The sequence below is a fragment of the Manis javanica genome, chromosome 11 (assembly GCF_040802235.1).
Source record: "Manis javanica isolate MJ-LG chromosome 11, MJ_LKY, whole genome shotgun sequence".
Taxonomy (NCBI): domain Eukaryota; kingdom Metazoa; phylum Chordata; class Mammalia; order Pholidota; family Manidae; genus Manis; species Manis javanica.
Window position 1 is genome coordinate 80,924,273 of NC_133166.1, and position 21,304 is coordinate 80,945,576.

Consider the following 21,304-nt stretch of genomic DNA (forward strand, 5'->3'; position numbering starts at 1 on the left):
AACAGTGAGAAGAAAGCAGGGGTTGCAGTACTAATATCAGACAAAATAGACTTCAAAACAAAGAAAGTAACAAGAGATAAAGAAGGATACTACATAATGATAAAGGGCTCAGTCCAACAAGAGGATATAACCATTCTAAATATATATGCACCCAATACAGGAGCACCAGCATATGTGAAGCAAATACTAACAGAACTAAAGAGGGAAATAGACTGCAATGCATTCATTGTAGGAGACTTCAACACACCACTCACCCCAAAGGATAGATCCACCGGGCAGAAAATAAGTAAAGACACACAGGCACTGAACAACACACTAGAACAGATGGACCTAATAGACATCTATAGAACTCTACATCCAAAAGCAACAGGATATACATTCTTCTCAAGTGCACATGGAACATTCACCAGAATAGACCACATACTAGCTCACAAAAAGAGCCTCAGTAAATTCCAAAATATTGAAATTCTACCAACCAATTTTTCAGACCACAAAGGTATGAAAGTAGAAATAAATTCTACAAAGAAAACAAAAAAGCTCGCAAACACATGGAGGCTTAACAACATGCTACTAAATAATCAATGGATCAATGAACAAATCAAAACAGAGATCAAGGAATATATAGAAACAAATGACAACAACAACACTAAGCCCCAACTTCTGTGGGATGCAGCGAAAGCAGTCTTAAGAGGAAAGTATATAGCAATCCAGGCACACTTGAAGAAGGAAGAACAATCCCAAATGAATAGTCTAACATCACAATTATTAAAACTGGAAAAAGAAGAACAAATGAGGCCTAAAGTCAGCAGAAGGAGGGACATAATAAAGATCAGAGAAGAAATAAACAAAATTGAGAAGAATAAAACAATAGCAGAAATCAATGAAACCAAGAGCTGGTTCTTTGAGAAAATAAACAAAATAGATAAGCCTCTAGCCCAACTTATTAGGAGAAAAAGAGAGTCAACACAAATCAACATAATCAGAAATGAGAATGGAAAAATCACGACAGACTCCACAGAAATACAAAGAATTATTAAAGACTACTATGAAAACCTATATGCCAACAAGCTGGAAAACCTAGAAGAAATGGACAACTTCCTAGAAAAATACAACCTCCCAAGACTGACCAAGGAAGAAACACAAAAGTTAAACAAACCAATTACAAGCAAAGAAATTGAAACAGTAATCAAAAAACTACCCAAGAACAAAACCCCAGGGCCGGACGGATTTACCTCGGAATTTTATCAGACACACAGAGAAGACATAATACCCATTCTCCTTAAAGTGTTCCAAAAAATAGAAGAAGAGGGAATACTCCCAAACTCATTCTATAAGGCCAACATCACCCTAATACCAAAACTAGGCAAAGACCCCACCAAAAAAGAAAATTACAGACCAATATCCCTGATGAATGTAGATGCAAAAATACTCAATAAAATATTAGCAAACAGAATTCAACAGTATATCAAAAGGATCATACACCATGACCAAGTGGGGTTCATCCCAGGGATGCAAGGATGGTACAACATTCGAAAATCCATCAACATCATCCACCACATCAACAAAAAGAAAGACAAAAACCACATGATCATCTCCATAGATGCTGAAAAAGCATTTGACAAAATTCAACATCCATTCATGATAAAAACTCTCAGCAAAATGGGAATAGAGGGCAAGTACCTCAACATAATAAAGGCCATATATGATAAACCCACAGCCAGCATTATACTGAACAGCGAGAAGCTGAAAGCATTTCCACTGAGATCGGGAACCAGACAGGGATGCCCACTCTCCCCACTGTTATTTAACATACTACTGGAGGTCCTAGCCACGGCAATCAGACAAAACAAAGAAATACAAGGAATCCAGATTGGTAAAGAAGAAGTTAAACTGTCACTATTTGCAGATGATATGATACTGTACATAAAAAACCCTAAAGACTCCACTCCAAAACTACTAGAACTGATATCGGAATACAGCAAAGTTGCAGGATACAAAATTAACACACAGAAATCTGTAGCTTTCCTATACACTAACAACGAATCAATAGAAAGAGAAATCAGGAAAACAATTCCATTCACCATTGCATCAAAAAGAATAAAATACCTAGGAATAAACCTAACCAAAGAAGTGAAAGACTTATACTCTGAAAACTACAAGTCACTCTTAAGAGAAATTAAAGGGGACACTAATAAATGGAAACTCATCCCATGCTCATGGCTAGGAAGAATTAATATCGTCAAAATGGCCATCCTGCCCAAAGCAATATACAGATTTGATGCAATCCCTCTCAAATTACCAGCAACATTCTTCAATGAATTGGAACAAATAATTCAAAAATTCATATGGAAACACCAAAGACCCCGAATAGCCAAAGCAATCCTGAAAAAGAAGAATAAAGTAGGGGGGATCTCACTCCCCAACTTCAAGCTCTACTACAAAGCCATAGTAATCAAGACAATTTGGTACTGGCACAAGAACAGAGCCACAGACCAGTGGAACAGATTAGAGACCCCAGAAATTAACCCAAACATATATGGTCAATTAATATTTGATAAAGGAGCCATGGACATACAATAGCAAAATGACAGTCTCTTCAACAGATGGTGCTGGCAAAACTGGACAGCTACATGTAGGAGAATGAAACTGGACCATTGTCTAACCCCATATACAAAGGTAAACTCAAAATGGATCAAAGACCTGAATGTAAGTCATGAAACCATTAAACTCTTGGAAAAAAACATAGGCAAAATCCTCTTAGACATAAACATGAGTGATCTCTTCTTGAACATATCTCCCCAGGCAAGGAAAACAACAGCAAAAATGAGCAAGTGGGACTACATTAAGCTGAAAAGCTTCTGTACAGTGAAAGACACCATCAATAGAACAAAAAGGAACCCTACAGTATGGGAGAATATATTTGAAAATGACAGATCCGATAAAGGCTTGACATCCAGAATATATAAAGAGCTCACACGCCTCAACAAACAAAAAACAAATAACCCAATTAAAAAATGGGCAGAGGAACTGAACAGACAGTTCTCCAAAAAAGAAATACAGATGGCCAAGAGACACATGAAAAGATGCTCCACATCGCTAATTATCAGAGAAATGCAAATTAAAACTACAATGAGGTATCACCTCACACCAGTAAGGATAGCTGCCATCCAAACGACAAACAACAACAAATGTTGGCGAGGCTGTGGAGAAAGGGGAACCCTCCTACACTGCTAGTGGGAATGTAAATTAGTTCAACCATTGTGGAAAGCAGTATGGAGGTGCATCAAAATGCTCAAAACAGACCTACCATTTGACCCAGGAATTCCACTCCTAGGAATTTACCCTAAGAACGCAACAATCAAGTTTGAGAAAGACAGATGCACCCCTATGTTTATTGCAGCACTATTTACAATAGCCAAGAATTGGAAGCAACCTAAATGTCCATCGGTAGATGAATGGATAAAGAAGATGTGGTACATATACACAATGGAATACTACTCAGCCATAAGAAGTGGAAAAATCCAACCATTTGCAGCAACATGGATGGAGCTGGAGAGTATTATGCTCAGTGAAATAAGCCAAGCGGAGAAAGAGAAATACCAAATGATTTCACTCATCTGAGGAGTATAGGAACAAAGGAAAAACTGAAGGAACAAAACAGCAGTGGAATTACAGAACCCAAAAATGGACTAACAGGTACCAAAGGGAAAGGAACTGGGGAGGATGGGTGGGCAGGGAGGGATAAGTGGGGGGGGGAAAGAAGGGGGGTATTAAGATTAGCATGCATGGGGGTGAGGGAGAAAGGGGAGGGTGGGCTGCACAACACAGAGAGGACAAGTAGTGACTCTACAACATTTTGCTAAGCTGATGGACAGTAACCATAATGTGGTTGTTAGGGGGGACCTCATATAGGGGAGAGCATAGTAAACATAGTATTCTTCATGTAAGTGTAGATTACAAATTAAAAAAAAAAAAAAGAAAGAAAGAAAGAAAGAAAAGGGGGATTACTCCTTAACAGGATAAAACTATTGGTAAATCAAAGATCAACGCATGCTTTAAATATCCTTAATGTTGATCACTTAAAGGGTGTCAGATGATCAGCTATGGAGGTACTCTTTTCTGATAATATTCCTTTCTCTTAATTAAAAAAAAAAAAAAAAAAAAAAGCAGTTACTGTGTGCTGACCTCCAATGAGTTCTGCACAGTGGTATAGAGGGCATGTCAAAGTGTGGGCAAAGGGTCTGTTTGTTCCTATGCAGAAGATCAAGGCCTAGCTTGGATATCCGGAAAATGAACTAAGATATGATATGAGGAGGAGCTTCCGGCATCAGCACTCTCTGGAGGACTTGTGCAGGGGGATGATCATCAAAAAGCCTCCACAGGGATCCGGACGATGCTGCGGTTGTGGCTGCATCCAGCCCACCGTCTCCTGGACTTGCCATAGGAATGAGGAGGGAGATGTCTAGGCTGGCATGTGCATACAGTGAGACAACAAATTTAACCAGATCTGTACTGTTGGAACTCAACCAGGAGTTGGGAGGGGTGCAAGTTGTAGCACTCCAAAATCTCATGACTATAGACTATCTATGGTTAAAAGAACATATGGGATGTGAACAGATCCCAGAAATGGGCTGCTTTAATTTGTCTGATGGTTCAAGTATAGTTGGACAATATCCATCACATCATAGATAAATTCTCACAAATGCCTAGGGTGCCTAAATGGTTTTCTTGGCTTCACTGGAGATGGATGGTAATTATAGATTTGCTTTGTTTATGTCACCGTATTCCTATTATGTTAATATGTGTGTGCAAATTAGTTAGTAGTTTAAAACCTATACATACTTAAGGTACTACACAAGAAGATATGTCAAAGAAATAATCAATCCTCCCATGTTTCCTTCATATGCTACATCTATAGCTTTTCTTCTTCCTTCCTAATTACAACCCTTAAATAGAATTCGTGCCTCATATCGAATTTACCGAGTATCATAATTCCTCCAGGTGGTAAAGATACCTCGAGACTAGTGCTGGGCATAGAAGCCACAGGGCATAAATCTGCAAAGAAGTAAAAAGCTAACCTTTGCAAACAATATGGCTTCTCTCTCACTTACCAACTTTACATTTCCCTGTATGGCCCCGGAAGATGACTGGTTAGCCAGAGACGGGTAAGAGTCCTCAAGGGAGGAACAACCTAAGACAGGCACAGTCGCAGGGGGGCCATCAGGTGAGAATTTGGGGATCAACAGAGGTGAGGCTCAGAACCTAACCCCCCCTGCTTTGAGAGAAATGTTCTGCATCCGTGGATGTCTTGCTGCCCTTGTCTAAGGCACATACCTGATCATCTGATCATCTACATTTGCCTTCTTACAGCACTAAACTATGTTTTCTACCTTTATCTTGCATCTGATAGGCACATACCTGATCATCTGATCATCTACATTTGCCTTCTTACAGCACTAAACTATGTTTTCTACCTTTATCTTGCATCTACCTACCACTTCAGCATTTTATTAAAAATAAAAATAATAATAATAATAGGAGAAATGTGGGATCAACATATAAATCAAGTACAAAAATCAAACGAATATTCATATTTGACCTGATTGTTTATAGGTCATAATGCATGATCAAAACCGAAAGTTTCTGTGATGAATGCCCTTGTACTGTTCACCATGTAAGAATTTATTCACTCTGTAAGAATTCGTTCACCATGTAAGAACTTGTTCGTTATGCTTCAGAAGATTGGAGACTGACGAGAATTAGGCTTGAGATGGATTAATGATTGTACATTGAGCGTTGACCCCCCTATACTGAATTTTATTGTTGTTAACAACCATTTGATCAATAAATATGAGAGATGCCCTCTCAAAAAAAAAAAAAACCAAAAGGACTGGGTTCAGAGAGATTCAGGGTTGGTGAACACATGAAGATTCAGGGAGTGGCATGCTCAGAGAGCATGGGAGTGCCTCGCCCTTACCTCATACATTGCTTCCATCTGGCTGTTCCTGATTCATATCCTTTTATAATAAACTAGCTAATCTAGTAAGCAAAATGTTTCTCTGAGTTCTGTGAGCTGCTCTAGCAAATTAATTGAACCACAAGAGGGGCCCACTGGAACATCTGGCAGATCAGAAGCCCAGATAACAACCTGGACTTTTGATTGGCATCTGAACAAAGGGCAGTCTTATGGGAGTGAGCCCTTCACCTGTGGGATCTGAAGCCACCTCTAGGTAGACAGTGTCAGAATTGAGTTGAATTATAGGACACCCAGCTGGCATCACGGAGAATTTCTCAGTAGTACGGGGGAAAATCCACACACCTTGGAGTTGACGTCAGAATCTTGAATACAAACTATAGATATTACTAACTAATCTTAAGGTTTAAAAATATTCATAATGGAAATTGTACATCCGAGAGACACTAAAATCATTTTTTTACCCCAACAATGACTAGAAATAATACAAAAGATACCATTCCCTGTAGTAATAAAGCATGAGGCATCCAGACACCAGCTCATCAAAGACACAAACCCTCTGAGCAGAAAAGTCTAAAACTATTAAAACGCAAAAGGTGACTTGAATAAATAAGAAGGTCTTTCCCAGTCAGATGACATTTAAAAAGCCAGTAGTCCTCAATTCAGTCTACAAATTTAATAAAATGTCAATCAAGTACCATGAAGACTTTTTAAGAAACCCAACAATGTATATGGAAGACAACAAGCTCCATCAACAGTGAAGTCAACTTTGAAAAAGGGGACACTTCTAAGTAATCAGATGTATTGCACAGCCATATTTATAAGAACCATGTGGTACTGACTGAAGACAGAAAAATATACTTAAATGGTTAAGTATGGACTCTCAGAAACATACTTATCTACATGTGTGAATGATATAAAAGTGGTATCAAAAATCAGCAAGTAAAAACGATTTAGTAGATGATGCTGAAAAAACTGGCTTGCCATGTTGAGAATAAAACTGAAACCCTACATTACACCTTACACTCAACAGGACTCTGGATATATCAAGGGCGCAAATGCAAAGAATGAAATGGTAAAGCTAATAGAAGAGTATGGAAGACAGAATGTTTGACCAAGGAGTAAGAATGAATTTCTTTAATGAGAAGAAAATGGCACAAAACGTAGGGGGAAAATAGATGTGATTACATCAAAATAAAGCATTTCTGTTAAAGCAGGAATACAACAAATTTAAGAGGGATGAAATAGTAGGGGAAGATGTTTATCCAAAATTGATTCTATATGTTAAGATTCCAGTGATTACATAGAATTCAAACATTTTAAGTTGGAAGAGACTTATTATAGGGAATAATGTGTTTTACACATTCTTGAAAGGATGGAAGAAAAAGATTCTAGAATCTTTTTAGAAACTGCTCAACAGATCACACCTTAGAACCAGGCCACCAAAGAAGCAGCTGCCTCTTGTTTGATCTGAAGTCCCTTCATCTGCTTTCCGAGAGCATACTTCAGCTGCTAGGCTCAGGTTGCCTCATCGCCAGCCTCTACTTCCATTCCCACCACCTTCAGGGATGCCTCAGCCTGGGCCTCAGGGAAACTCCTACCTGGACACAAGGCCTCTGCTGCCCCTGCTCCAGAATCAGATGGTTCCTCAGCTATTCTTGCAAGCACAAACACCTGAAGTCAGTCTTAGGCCTAGTGTGGGTCTTCCAAATCTGGCACAAATTCATCAAACCTAAACCACATTTGAAATACAACCTGCAAGGGTCTCTGAGCAATATCACTTTTATGTTAGCCTCTGACATAAGGAAAGACCAGAGGAGGCTTAGTGACAACTCATTACATGCCTACCATTGGTAATAGACTAACATCAATATATAAAGAGCCCTTGTGAATCAACAAGAAAAGTCAGGAAACCCTGATGTATAAAAAGGTAAGGGGATAAAAACAGGCAAATCACAAAAGGGTAAAACAAATGGCTAAAAATACACAAAGGTTTTCCCAAAGGTGTTAGCCATCAGACAAATACAAAGTAAAAGGTAAAACAATGAGCTACCACTTTTTCCTCGTTGGATTGGTAAAAATTCAAAAAATATGATAATGACTAATTTGCTGCGCTAATGGAGTATATACTGGGGGCAATGTGGAAACCAATCTGGCAGTACCTAGACAAATATATCTTTATTTTATGACATAGCAATATCACTCCTGGGAGAATGTACATCCCAGAGACATTCTCACACAGGACCCCATATGGGAATATTCATCCAAACATTGTCTGTGGAGGCAAAGAACAGGAATGTTCACCCCTGTGCAAATGCTTAAATATAAGATGGGGAATGTCCAGTGCTACCACACTGAACAACTCTAAGGGACGTTTTTCACATACAATAAATGGAGGACAGTGCCCTCTGGTGTTGTACAACCCAGAACTCTCACCCCTTGGAATATTACATAGCAGAAGGAAGCAAAGAACTTGATATTCACCCACAAGTTTGTAGTTCTTTTTTCCCCAAAGGCTACTGAGCTTTTTGTTTTCTTTTTTAAGCAGCAGAATGAGGTTTACAACTCAGAGTGTCTGCACAAACTAAAATTTAACATACACAGAAATACCACAAAATATATACAATTTCAAGGATAATAATCAAACCTATATAAAAGCAGTTCTCAATGTCCATGAGAAGGGACAGAATAAGAAATGCAAATACAGGTATTCCCCACTTTTCAAAAGTTCATGTTAGGCCACCTCACTTTAGAAAAGACCTACATTAGGACCTGTTTTTGCTAACAAAAGAAAACAACAGAGGATTTTTGGTTTTACCAAAAAAAGTGGAAAAAAAATGACTGTGTTTCAGGGTTGGTTCTGCAGACAGTGCACATCCTGAGCAAGCGAGAATTGTGCCACCAACCTCCTTCCCAGGAAGCACTCGGAGCATCTCAGCATCTAAGCCCTGCAGGACTCTGAATTCTGAGCATCTGTGCCTTATCGCCATTTTTGTGCACCTGTTAGTAAGATGTGTCCTAAGGTATCAGAAAAGTCTTAAGAGGTGATTTTTTGACTCTTGGAATGCTCAAAAATTATTCCACATAAATTAATGGTCATAGTTTCTTTGCTTTACACAATTTCCACTTACAAAAATTGCATATGAATGCTCTCCCCTAAGACCAGCAGAAACCTACACAGGGAATAAATACAAGGACAAAATGAAGAGTTCTGCATGGACTAATGATAGGGGCGTGCCATGCATTGAGGGATATGAGTAAGTGCACTCTTTTTTCCTCAAGCCCAGGGACAGAGTATCAATTATTACTAAACTACTAAAAAGACCATGAGGCATCTGAAGAAAGATTGATGCATTCAGCACAGGGTGAGGGACAGAGACTGAGCAGCAAGGGGGACTTTACAAAACTGCAGAGCATCAAATGCTAATACATAAAAGTACAAATCTATATGTTTCATATATAGATATTATATATCACTAAATGTACAATTGCATTATTACATATAATATATATGTCTAATACATGATATAATTACATATGTGTGTGCACATATACACTATATACACACACACACACATATTAAAGATTTGAAACTTTAGCCTCAGGGCAATAGGGAATCACTGAAATGTTTCTAACCTGGACTGGTCAGTTCATCTTTGTATTTTAAATAGTCCACTCACATGCTTTGGGGAGAATTATGGGAGAAAAGTCACAGTGACGCCAGGGAAAAGGCTGAGGATCTCAGTGTTGAGTGATCTGTTCCAGAAGTGTGAAGGCAATGGGAACAGAAATTAGAAGATTTACTAAAGAGACATTTAAGAATAGACAAAATGATATAATGATGTGTAGTTGCAGTGTGAAGGGATGGAAGAATATAGGAACATGGCAAGGTTGGACAGCAATACCTAGATTGGGACCCTAGAGGAAGATATTTAAAGGATGGGGAAAAATACTAAGTATAGTTTTAGACAGAGAAACTCCTACACCTGTGCTAGCTAAGTGGACGTGCCTGATGCCCAGGAGAGAGACAGGAGCAAGAGACACAAACCCAACATCTGGTGGTAACTTTACTTGGGGATGTAGCTAAGAGGTGAGTACAAAAAGAAACTGGTGGCTCAGCCTTAAAGGTTTAGCCCAAAGCTATAAACCCGACCACATGCCCAGCTTTTATTATCCACAAGCAGATGCTAGTGATAATGATCCATGAATTCAGGGCCAAATGAGGGTCCTTGGAGAAATAATTCAAGTCAGAGATAAAAGGCTTCCAGAACCACTTTTTCACTTATAAGACATTTTCAGCCCAGATGAATGTCTCTCCACCTAAATCTTGCAGTTCTTATTAACCTTATATGTCCACCCCCTTATACTGGATCCAACAGAATCAACACATTTTTTGATTTTTAAAAAAACAGAATAGACACAGATCAAATCCTATACCCTGAAATAAACTGCCAAGAAACAATCCAATCTTGTTATACCCTCAAAGCCATTTAACCAAAATAGCATTGCAAGGATAGTAAGATATAATCGCCTTGCAGAACATCTTGAGTAGCTGCAAAATGTAACACCTCCCATAGAGAATTCACATATCTTAGCTCTCCAAACAGGCAAACAGTGGTCCACAGCATTAAAAGGTGTTGGGGCAGGGGAGGAAAAGGAAGAGGGACCAATTACCTATAAGAAGATAGGTTAAAAAATGAGTTGCTGAAAATAATCTCTATTGTTACCCCACTGTGTATATAACTCTTTTAAAAGATAAGACTTGTTCGTGAATAATGAAGAGATTTAGGGCTTACAAAACTTTCCACAGAGTATTCAAACACATTTACTTTGGGTCCCGAAATAGTTCTATTCTAGTCCATTTGCTGCTTAATGGGCTTAAATACAAGCTGCACTTGTTTAAGGCCAATAAAACCTCTCTTAAAAAAGTAAAAACCTAGGAGCTCTCAAAACCATTTAGACTTCTGGTGTCCAAGAAAGTTTTAATGTCAATGAAAAATTTTCTAAATATAATACTATAGACCCATAAATATTATTTAAGTATATGTAATAGCAGGGAAATTGAAAACACAACAAAAACCAACATACTAAGGTATGTTGAAGTAAGAGAATAGTTTTACATTTATGGAGCAGTTTAAACTAAAAGGAAAATGAAAAGCCTATAATCACTGCGATGATAGGAAGACAACCTATGTCGTAAATAATGGACCTATTAGGACTTGCTTAGTGCGTTTGGTGCCAATATTAGAAAGACTCCATATACTCAAAATCCTTGGGTCATACACTGTACAACACAGCTTCCCCTTTCATGTTTCCATAGAACAGGTCACCACCCACTGCACACAACCACTACCTCTGTGTTCAAAAACACAAGGTCCTAACATCACATGAAATAATGGCAGCCCAACCAACCCAAATCTCCTTCAGAACTATCAAGGTCAAAACCACTCTCTCACCACAAACCATTGTGGATACCCAAGGCATCTTCACCCCTGGTACAAAAGGATCCTCCAGCATAGGGAATTTCTTCAGCCTTTACATAATGAAAAGCTCCACATATGCGAACTACCACTGTTAGGCTCGCTAGAGCCATCACTTCCATAGGATTGCAGGGTGGATGGGACTTGGAGGAAGCTGGTCACTTTTGCCACCTGGGAAACCAAGGTACCAAGTTGAGTGAGAAGTTACTGCCCCCTGTCTTAGAGGCAATCAGTGGGGTGCCTAAAAAGGGAGGCACAGAAAGACTTCTCAGCCTCTACAATTACCATAGAGCTGCTACTGACTTACTGATAACCATCATTCTTCTCTTTTCTGTGTATGAAAGGCAACATTCAGATGACACAGATTTATTTTCCACACATGTCCACTGTATCACTGACGACTACAGCAAGGAATCCTTCTGCTGGAAGTATAAAAGAGACCCAACTGAGTAGGGTTTAAACATTGTTAAGCTTATGCTTAAAACAAAATAAAGCTTAATTTTGTGAGGAAATTATTCCATTTCCCATGAAAATAAAACAACTATTTTCAGCCCATTGTAGCTCTGGTATAACAGATAATAAAGCTTCCAGTGGGCCTGGGGGATGCTGGAGACTGACTGGATAACAGACAATTGGCAGCAATTTTCCTGTCAAATCAGTATCTCCAAGTACATCCCTGGAAAGGAGGAAGACATACATTTTCTCTTACTCTCACCCATAGTGTCAAAGAATAACAACTCCCCAGCATGGTCAGCATCCTCTTATACCATCCAGTAACTGTGATTATTTGTTCTTATAATTTTGATGGTATAATATTTTTTATTACTACTGTTTCAAATTGGAAGTCTTATTTGTCATATATTCATAGTTTTAATATAAAAAAGCCTTGGAAGTCACTAAAATTATATCCAATAACTATCACATCACAGGCAGTACTTCTTGCTTACTAATGGGCCCTTAATGCTAAGTTTCATTAACGTCAGGCTATTACTTATAATGCAAAAGCAGGAGTGAACAAACTAATGAAATTTTCCCTATTTCCTTTACTTTTTCTTTCAACGCCAATAAAATTTATATCAGGAAGCTCAGAGTTATTGTACTATCATTGCTATTTTAAAATCAACCAACAAAAATAGGGATAGATGTTCTCTCAACACAAGAGCTATCAAAGTATCATCCTACTGTCACCACTGATTTCAATCATACCTCAATGAAAATAACACATTTCAACTAACCAAAAGTGATAGTATTTTGCCAGGTTAATGCAATAGGCAATTTTAGTTGCCAACAGAAAGCCTAGGCACCCCACTTGCCTATTTTTAAAAATGGAGAACAAGTATTCATAAAGACCTCCTATGTTCAGTGCCTATGCTACTGACTAGCACACAGTAGGCACAGAATAGATATTTGTAGATGGACTGATAGCTGAGTAGATGACGAATGGATAGAATCAGATGAGCAGGCAAGGAGGAAGGAAAAGCAGAAGGAAATGGAAATAAAACCACCATATGATCCCTAAATCCAGGAAATTTATGTAATATGACATAGTAAGTACAGAGATATCCAGATGATGGCCGGTTAGGTCTAGCTAGAAGACAGAAAAGAGAAAATGGAAAATTAATCAGCCCTCTGCAGATGCTAAGAGAGACAAAGAGTGTGTTCTCGAGGGTAAAAACTGCAAGACAAAGGCGCAGAGTCAGGAAAATGAAGTGCATGTTCCTAGAACAGTAAGCAGATTAACTTGTCTTAAGCAGCAAGTTTATGAAGGAAATCGTGGGAGGCAAAGGCTGCAAAGTCAGGCAGTTGTAGCCAGATGTTACACAGAATATATAAATACTGAGGGTGCAGCCTGCTGCCTCATCTTCCCCACCCCTCTTCTAAAAATCAGTACCTCCCCCTAATCACACAGCGACACCCCTAACACATGCGCTCCTTAAGCAAAGATCCAAGAAAACCAAATTTTCTGATAAAGTGACAAAAGTGCTTACAATCATAGAAAATGCTAAAAGAAAGAAAACACAATGCATAAAATAACCTGCAAAACACTAGTGACTAGAAATACTAATTTTCAACTAGTATCTGATTATATCCTGCCAAGTTTTTGTATACAATTTCAGAGCTATTTTAACAAATTTGGTTTGAACCACTTTGAATAATGAAGTTTACTAAGTCAATAAACCAGGACAGGAAAGCAAATAGCACCAATTCTGTGCCTCCTAGGTACTGGGCAGAATTGTAGAGGTTTTGTAAACACTATTTCATTTCATCTTAATATTATTAACTTGAAATTAGTCCCCAACCTTCATACATATGAGAAAAAACTACTTGAGAGTCACTTAACTCAACACTAAAGCTAGGATGCAAATTTACCTAGAATTAATAGTTACAGCTGCTATAATCACCCAACTGTCTATGCTCAGCACCTTTTTAATAGAACCAGAAGGAAACACAGCTCTAAAAGCACCTGTTCAATTCCAAATATGCATGGCTTATATCCAAATGCCTAAATGCACTTAAAACTAGGCCAGTCCTCAGCTCAAAAAGCTATCATTAAAGTCCATCACTGAAGCTGTTGGGGTACTTGACTGCAATTCAAACACAGTCTTAAAACAAGAGGAAGGATGTTTCATACTAAAAGGATTTAAGAACAGGGCTCCTAGCACCAGCTTAGGTTGGCAGATTCTATTTTGATGTCTGGATCCCAGGAAGGCAAGCTACAGGGAAAAAGACCACATTCTTCTAATCTCCTCCCCTGCTGTAGTAGGACAGATTACTTCCGACCTTCATTCATTTACTGGGCAATAACTAGACTTCTGTACTCTGTCAGAGGCAACTGCTAGAATCAAGGCTGCTCACAGTCTAATAATTTAACAAGCTATTGAATAAAATCCATACTCCTAGAATGGGTTCTTCTCTCTATAGATGTAGAAATCAAGATAACCTTTAGAAAAGCCAAAATGAGTCACACAATCCAAGTTCTAATGCCCAAGCCCTTTATTAATCAGCTAATCATTCTGAAGCTCACCTATGTACTTGGCTTTATTTTGTACACATTATCAACAGATTTGATTTTTGAGCACATATCCTAAATGGACCATTTCCTAGCTTAATACCTTTAGGCAAGTTACTTCACCTATCAGAGCCTTGGTTTACTTAGTGAATAAATTAGGATAACCAGCAATACTTAAAGACTGTTGTAAGGATTAGAGATAATAATGTATGCATGACCACAAAGCCTGGCATTTAGAAGTACAACAAATATTGCTAACATATTTATAGGATTTACAAACTAAAAACAAATTGATCACAAAAACCAAATTAGAAATAATGAGGGTTGGAGGAGATGAGACTAAAGACAGATCTAAGAATAACTAGTGGACAGAAAGGGAAGAGTCTAGAAAGCTACATTGATATAAAAACTCAGAAGCGTCAGGCTGGAACCACCAGCCTACACACTTCAGAGTTGAGAGCATCACCAATGTTTTCACAAGAAGTAACAATGATGAGCCAGAAGATGATGTTAAGCCTTTAAAGTAGATTAAACTTTTATTTCATGTATTTTTTTAAAAAAGACAGATAAGCATGTAATTGACTTGGAAAATTCCTATCAAAGTGATGTAGCATCACAAATTTAACATTTGACATGCCCAAACTTTAATTAACTGCAAAACTCTAACAACAAGCTTCTGCTAGACTTAATGTGCAAAGGACCCTCTCAAATTCCAGAAGCAAATTTTCTACTCAACACTGAAAAAGATGTATTTCAAACAAATGGACTGTGCGCTGTTTCAATGCAATGACCTAAGACATCATCACAGCTAAAACAAGATAAAGTTTGGTCTCCATCACTGCTAAATGTTTTTGTATCTACCAAGGAAACACAAACACTTCCCATGGAGATGTCTTTTCACTTGAATTTTCTCCCTAGTTTGGAAGGCAATAAAATGTGAAAAAATCTGCTCCTGAGCTGACAACCCTCATTCTATGGCTTAAAAATAAAAGATGTTTATGGAAGCTTATAGATATAACGATCACCTGCTTCAAAGGCAGCTGGCAATCAATTGATCCAAAGAGAAGCAAAATTAAGGCAAAAAAAAACAATTTCCCTAAGGAGAATGCTAGTGCTCCCCAGGCTTCTGGTAATTTCCAAGACACCCATAAAATAGCAGAAAATGGTAAAGAACCAAATGTGATGGCAGATGACAAGAAAACAGACAACAGCTGAGAATCAGGTTCCTGTGTCAATGTGGATTCACTTTCCCACCATAAGAATGGTTTCCATGAGGGTGACCTAGAGAAACTCTGGTTCACCCTTCAATCCAGCTCAAGGAAGGCCAGACAATCAGCAATTAAATGAAATCACCTTCTTAAAAATAGGAACTGGAAAATTTCGTAAGTCCTTAAATTCTATAATATTTTTTTAAAACAGTTTTTACTCCATATGTTCTCTTACAGTGTTGAAATCCAATAACGAGCAATAAGTGAGGACACTGAGACTGGCATCAGGAGACTCAGCTTCTATTTCTGGTTCTGCCTCTGAACGAATCACTGTGACCTTGAGAAAGTTATTTCATCCCATTACCTCCACTTCCCCCACCAGTTACAAGATTGGATTAAACCTACCAATTTTTTTTTTTAATAAAGAAAGTGACTGTGTCTACTGGTCACTGACCAGCTATATCCCACCCTCCAATACAAAGTGGCGCCCATATTAAAACAATGAACTCTGCACATTTACTCTACATAGTAAAAAAAAAAAAGTTCTTCCTGGAGAAGTCAACAAACCCAGATACTTCCTGAACAGAGCCCCAAAATTTCAAATCTGGAGATAATCAGCAAATTAAGATATAATGAAAGCTACAAGAATACACCTTTTTCTCAAGGAAAACAAAATGTCAGGCCCTATGATCTTCAGGACTCTAATCAATCTTGCTGTGAAGTCCTCTTCCCTCAGCCCCCCTGCCAAGGAGGTAGGTCTCTGTACACTTGATGCTCCCCCAGCATGTACTGGTTATCTCTCTGTGTTCCTGTTCACTTAGGAAGCTGTGCAAAGGCAGAACCACGACTTGGTGATCTTAAATATCTCTTACCACCTAGCATATTGCCTGGCACAATGTGGCTTCCCAGTATATCTATATGAATGTACCTATACCTATATATTTGTTAAATGAATGAAATGAATATATATCCAAAGTCTAGTGCTACAGGGAAGAGCAACCATTAATATTAATGAATTATAGTCTTAATTACAGTGACATTTCCATTTTTAGAAAAATATATATAAATATTACCTAGAAATGGAAATACATTTCTTACCAACATTGAATGCACAAAAATTAATTCAAAAACTTTCCAATCTTCTTCTTTCAAAAATGGTCTTTGTTGGGGTTTTATGTTTATTTTTGTTTTTTATTTCTTCACAATTTATCTAATGAGGATCAGAAAATAAACATTTCTTTTCACTTACCCTGTACAATAAAGGAAAGGGAGGAGAGGTTAAAAAAAAAAGAGAGAAAGAGAGCAAGCATGTAAAATAAATAGAAGAGGCTACTCTTAAGTTAAGCATCTACGAATGTAAAATAAAAGCCCATAGATGAAAATTAAAATGTGGTCAATAAAAGTTAACGCCACAACGCTTACAGCATTCAGCTAACTAAATAGCCATGTTCATTGAGAAATGTGTCAAGTGCTTTATAGACAACCTCTCTATGAAAGTAATATAAGATTTTAAGCTGTTCAAATTACATTTGAGTATGTTAATCATTCAAGTATTTACCACAAATATACCACTCCTTGCGTAAGTTTTTATTTTTTACCTACTGTCTAAATTCTTACACTATTTCATTTCATAATTAAGTTGGTAAACATGAAACAAACTGGCACTCTACCTGAGAGTGCTTAAGAAGTCCTAGGGATCCATAAGCCTATAAACAAAGATAAACTCATTACACTATTTGATACTTACCACAGGAAAACACCTTTTGCTGGTCTTTATGGTGCCTGTCAGAGTCTCTAACAGAGGTCTAAGTTGCATCACCCTCCACTTTGAGCCCTCTCACCTTCACTATCCTCCAAGCTATACCGTGTTTTGGTTGGACCATGAAACCAAATGAAAATTATTGCTACTATTCTATTTCATTACTTATTTATTTTCTAATAGCATGTATCAGATTATGTTGCATCAACAACCATATAACTTCTCTTAAGTAGTCTACCCAGATAGAAACTACCTATTACTATTATATCCATCCATATCTGTACATACATTAAAGCAGTCGGAGATCACCTTTGGTTAGTGCTATAATTAAAGATTTCGTTTCCAACACTGACTCTTGTCAAAGGACCATGCATAATTTTGTTCTTTTTAACGCTGTGGGGATGAGGAAGGACAGAGAATGACAGCTTGCTAAGGATGCAAAAAGGGAGTTCACCTGCCTGGCCTGACCCTGGACATAGAGATCAGTGGATGTTTGCAAAACTGGACAGAATAGCCCTTTCTTGAAATGACTTAGGACAGACATGACTAAGTTGTCCCTTTTTAGACCGTTTACATTAATAGAAATTTCGATAAGAGGGTGGGCAGAGACCGACTTAAACGGATTGCCTCCAAAGAAGGGAGAGGCCACCAGCAGGTCACAGCTTTTCAGAGCCTGGGAGGGCGGGCGGCAGGAAAGGCCCTGATTGGCAGGCGACCTGCACCGGAGGCGGGTGGCGGGGCGCACTCACCTGTGAAAACGTTCCAGTCCCCGGAGCTGCTAAGGCCGCCAGAGAGGACGCCGTCCACCTGGTGCTTCTTGGCAGGAGCGACTGAGGGGGCGAGGGCCGCTCTGGGGCCCCGCAGGGCGGACTCAAGGCGCCGCTTGATCCTGGGGCTCTGGCTGGGGGACTGAGACGGGGAGTGGTTGGGGGAGCTGAGCTGCCGAGTGGTGGTCTTGATGTAGCAGGGGGTGATGAGCGGGTAGGGCTTGAAGCAGCGCGGGCTAGGCGCGGGGCTGCCGGGCAGGGAGGCGGCCGCGAGGGCGCCAGGGGCTCTCTCCCCGTCGTCGGGCTCTGCGTCCAGCCTCTGCGGGGCCGCTCCTGCCTCCAGGCCCCACTCCTCGCCGGGAGAGCCTCGCGGGGCGTCCTCGAAAGCGTCCTCCTCGCCTTCCTCATCCGTGTCCCCACCCCCTGGCGCGGGGACCCTAGCCGCGCCCAGCCCCGGGCCAGGCTCGGGAAACGGGAAGGCGGTGGGCCAGGGAGCGACGCCGTCCGCGCGCTGGGCCTCGGGCAGGCCGGGCGCTTCCGAGGCGGTGCCGGCTCCGGGGGTCGGCGGCTCGGGCACCGGGGGCTCGGGCGCCGCGCTCTCGGGCAGGTCGGAAAGTGCGGACAGCGCCGGCTCGGTGTCCGGACTGCCGCGCGCTTCCGCGGCCGCGCCGCTCGGCCTCAGCAGTAGCGGGTCCAGGCCCAGGAAGGCCCCGGGCTGGGGGGAGGTGGCGGGGAGCGCTGCGGACTGCTCGGGTCCCTGGTGCTGCTGCTGCTGAAGGTGGAGCTCCTGCTGCAGGCGGATCGCCTGCTGGATGTCTGAGAGCAAATCCTCTTGCTCTGTAGCCGAGTGAAAGCTGTAGATGTCCGTGTCGGAGCCCGAACTGGTCCTTTGTCCATCCTGTGCGCCGGCCGCAGTTTCCAAATCCTCGGCGACCACCCTGCCCCCGACCGCAGGCTCTGCTGGCCCAGGACCACCTGGACGGGTCACCTCAAATGGGTGGGCACACTCGGTATCCGACAGGCTGAGGTCCGGGGTCTTGGTGACCAGGGAGTGAGCGCTGTCCAGCTCCTCGGTCTGCAAGGCCTGGGAGTCCAGCACATCCTCGCGGGAGCCCCCGGCTCCCTTCCCCTTGGACAGGTTCTTCCTGATCCGCAGGTTGGAAAACACCGAGGCTCTGGAGTCCGACTTGCTCTTCCTCTTGCCCGGCTCCGCGCCGCCGCCCCCTCCCCCCTTTCCATGCTTGCCCGGCGCCTTCCTGTCCCCGCTCCCCTTCTTTGTGGCGTCCACCTCTCTGGGCCCAGCAGCATCCTCGGTGGCGCTGCCTTCGTGGGAGGCATCACCTGCGCTCCTCTTCAGCTTCCCATCCTGGTTCCCCATGTTGCGATCCCGCCGCTGCGCCGCCGCCCCTCCGGCACTCAGGCCATTCCGCCGTCCTCGCCCCCGGCCCGGGCGGAGGAGACTCCCGGGCCAGACAGGCGGCGAGGCGAGCCGCTGGGAGAGGAGGCAGCCGCGCGCCCCGCCGGCCCGCCTGGCACCTGCCGCCGCTGAGCACAATGCGCGGCTCCCGCGGCTGAGGCTGCGGCCCTGGCCCGGCCGGGCGCGAACATGCTCAGTGCGGCGCGCTGCGCCCGCCAATGGATGCGCGGGATGCAGCCCGACGCCGGCTCCCCGCCCGCCACCCCCTCCGCCTGCGCCCGGCTCTTCGCTGAAGCTGGGCGCGAAAAAGATTTCCTCTATCTGAGCGACTTTAATCTCTACCGTGCAAATCGAATGCATTGTTCCCGCCGAAAAACTCCGAGGCTGGAAGATGCACTCCGAACTCAAAGCTCAGGTACCTGCCAGGAGAAAAGTTTAAAAAAGAAAAGTTTAAATTGGGTAAAAATGAAGCCAAACTCCAGTTCAGAGGTGCTTTAGTATCAAGACCCCAAACTGCGTGCAGAAGCATGGCTCTTCAATAAATATTTGTTGAATGGATTGTTCTTTAATAATTAATCACCGTTAACACTGTTCATGTCTTGAGCACATAGTTTTAGGAAGGGTTACTACACTTAGCTCTGCTTTCGTACTTCATGCATACCTTGCTTTTGTAGGAGAGAATACTAGCTGTCATTTCAGAAATTCATTTTTCAAACTTTTTTTGACAAAATGGTGAGGTGGGAGACTCAGAAAATACTAAGAGATTGGAACTGATTAAAATGCTAATCTCCAGAAGTCTGTGTGTTTACCATATAAATCAAACAGCATTTGTATTCAAAATGAGTACATATACTATAACTCCCAGGAGGTCAAACTCATCAATATTAAACATATCCCTACTGTTGCCTATAAAAAAGGAAAAAGACAAAAAGGAAACACCCTTGGCACAAACACATGAAATCAGATGTCATGGTGTAAACCACCGCTTTCCCAAGCAAACCCTTCAAGGCAAACTTTGTCCTTGCCTCTATTATAAAAATTTGCAAGTTTACTGTAATGTAGGTTCTTAACATTCTGACTTCAATATTAATATAAAAATTCCCCCTCGTTGTAAATCCTGTCTCTATTTTAGTTACTTAAGAAATTTAATTACCGGCATTAAAAGAGCATATTTAAAAAAGCATCACTGATACCTAAAGAAGCTCCAAAAAGTAAACAACAATTAAAGTGACATTAATCGATAATATTACAAATATTTAAGTTACTTCATCGTTAAACACTTTGAAAATATGGAATAGCTGCCCAACATGTATTTTCAAAGCCCAAAAGGAAAAAAGGGCTGCATGCTATTTAAAGCAAATTAAATGTAACAAGCAAATGTTCCTTCACAATTTGTGAACCAATTTTAAACCTCCTTCCTTAGGCATTCTTATCCAAGTTTTAAAAATATGGCTGTGTAAGTCTTTGATGTAAAAGCTTATGTGGCAATTAATTACTAGTCTTTTTCAAATTATGTTCTTAAAAAGATGATTAAGTGAAGGGCAGGTGGCCAATTGTCTTTAGGTCCATTTGAGAAAGTGGGCAATGACTTGCTTGCACATTATGCAACAAATGCCCTGAACTTCTGCTCTCCACACAGAAATTAAGAGAAAGTTGTTTGGATCAGAAATGAATCCAGAGGAAGTTTGA

The 21,304-nt window shown here is 40.7% G+C and overlaps 1 protein-coding gene across 2 annotated transcripts in view; it reads right to left on the reverse strand.

The window, feature by feature from the left end:
* FMN2 (formin 2) overlaps positions 1–19,803 on the reverse strand; it is a 321,858-nt gene extending 302,055 nt beyond the window's left edge. Inside the window, exon 1 of one of the 2 annotated variants that reach the window (XM_073216758.1) lies at positions 18,181–19,803. In XM_073216758.1, the coding sequence (XP_073072859.1) occupies positions 18,181–19,576 (1,396 nt within the window). In that variant the 5' untranslated portion in view covers positions 19,577–19,803. The remainder of the gene's footprint in view (positions 1–18,180) is intronic. The other variant, XM_073216759.1, reaches the window with a different exon arrangement.
* Positions 19,804–21,304: the final 1,501 nt, after the last annotated feature.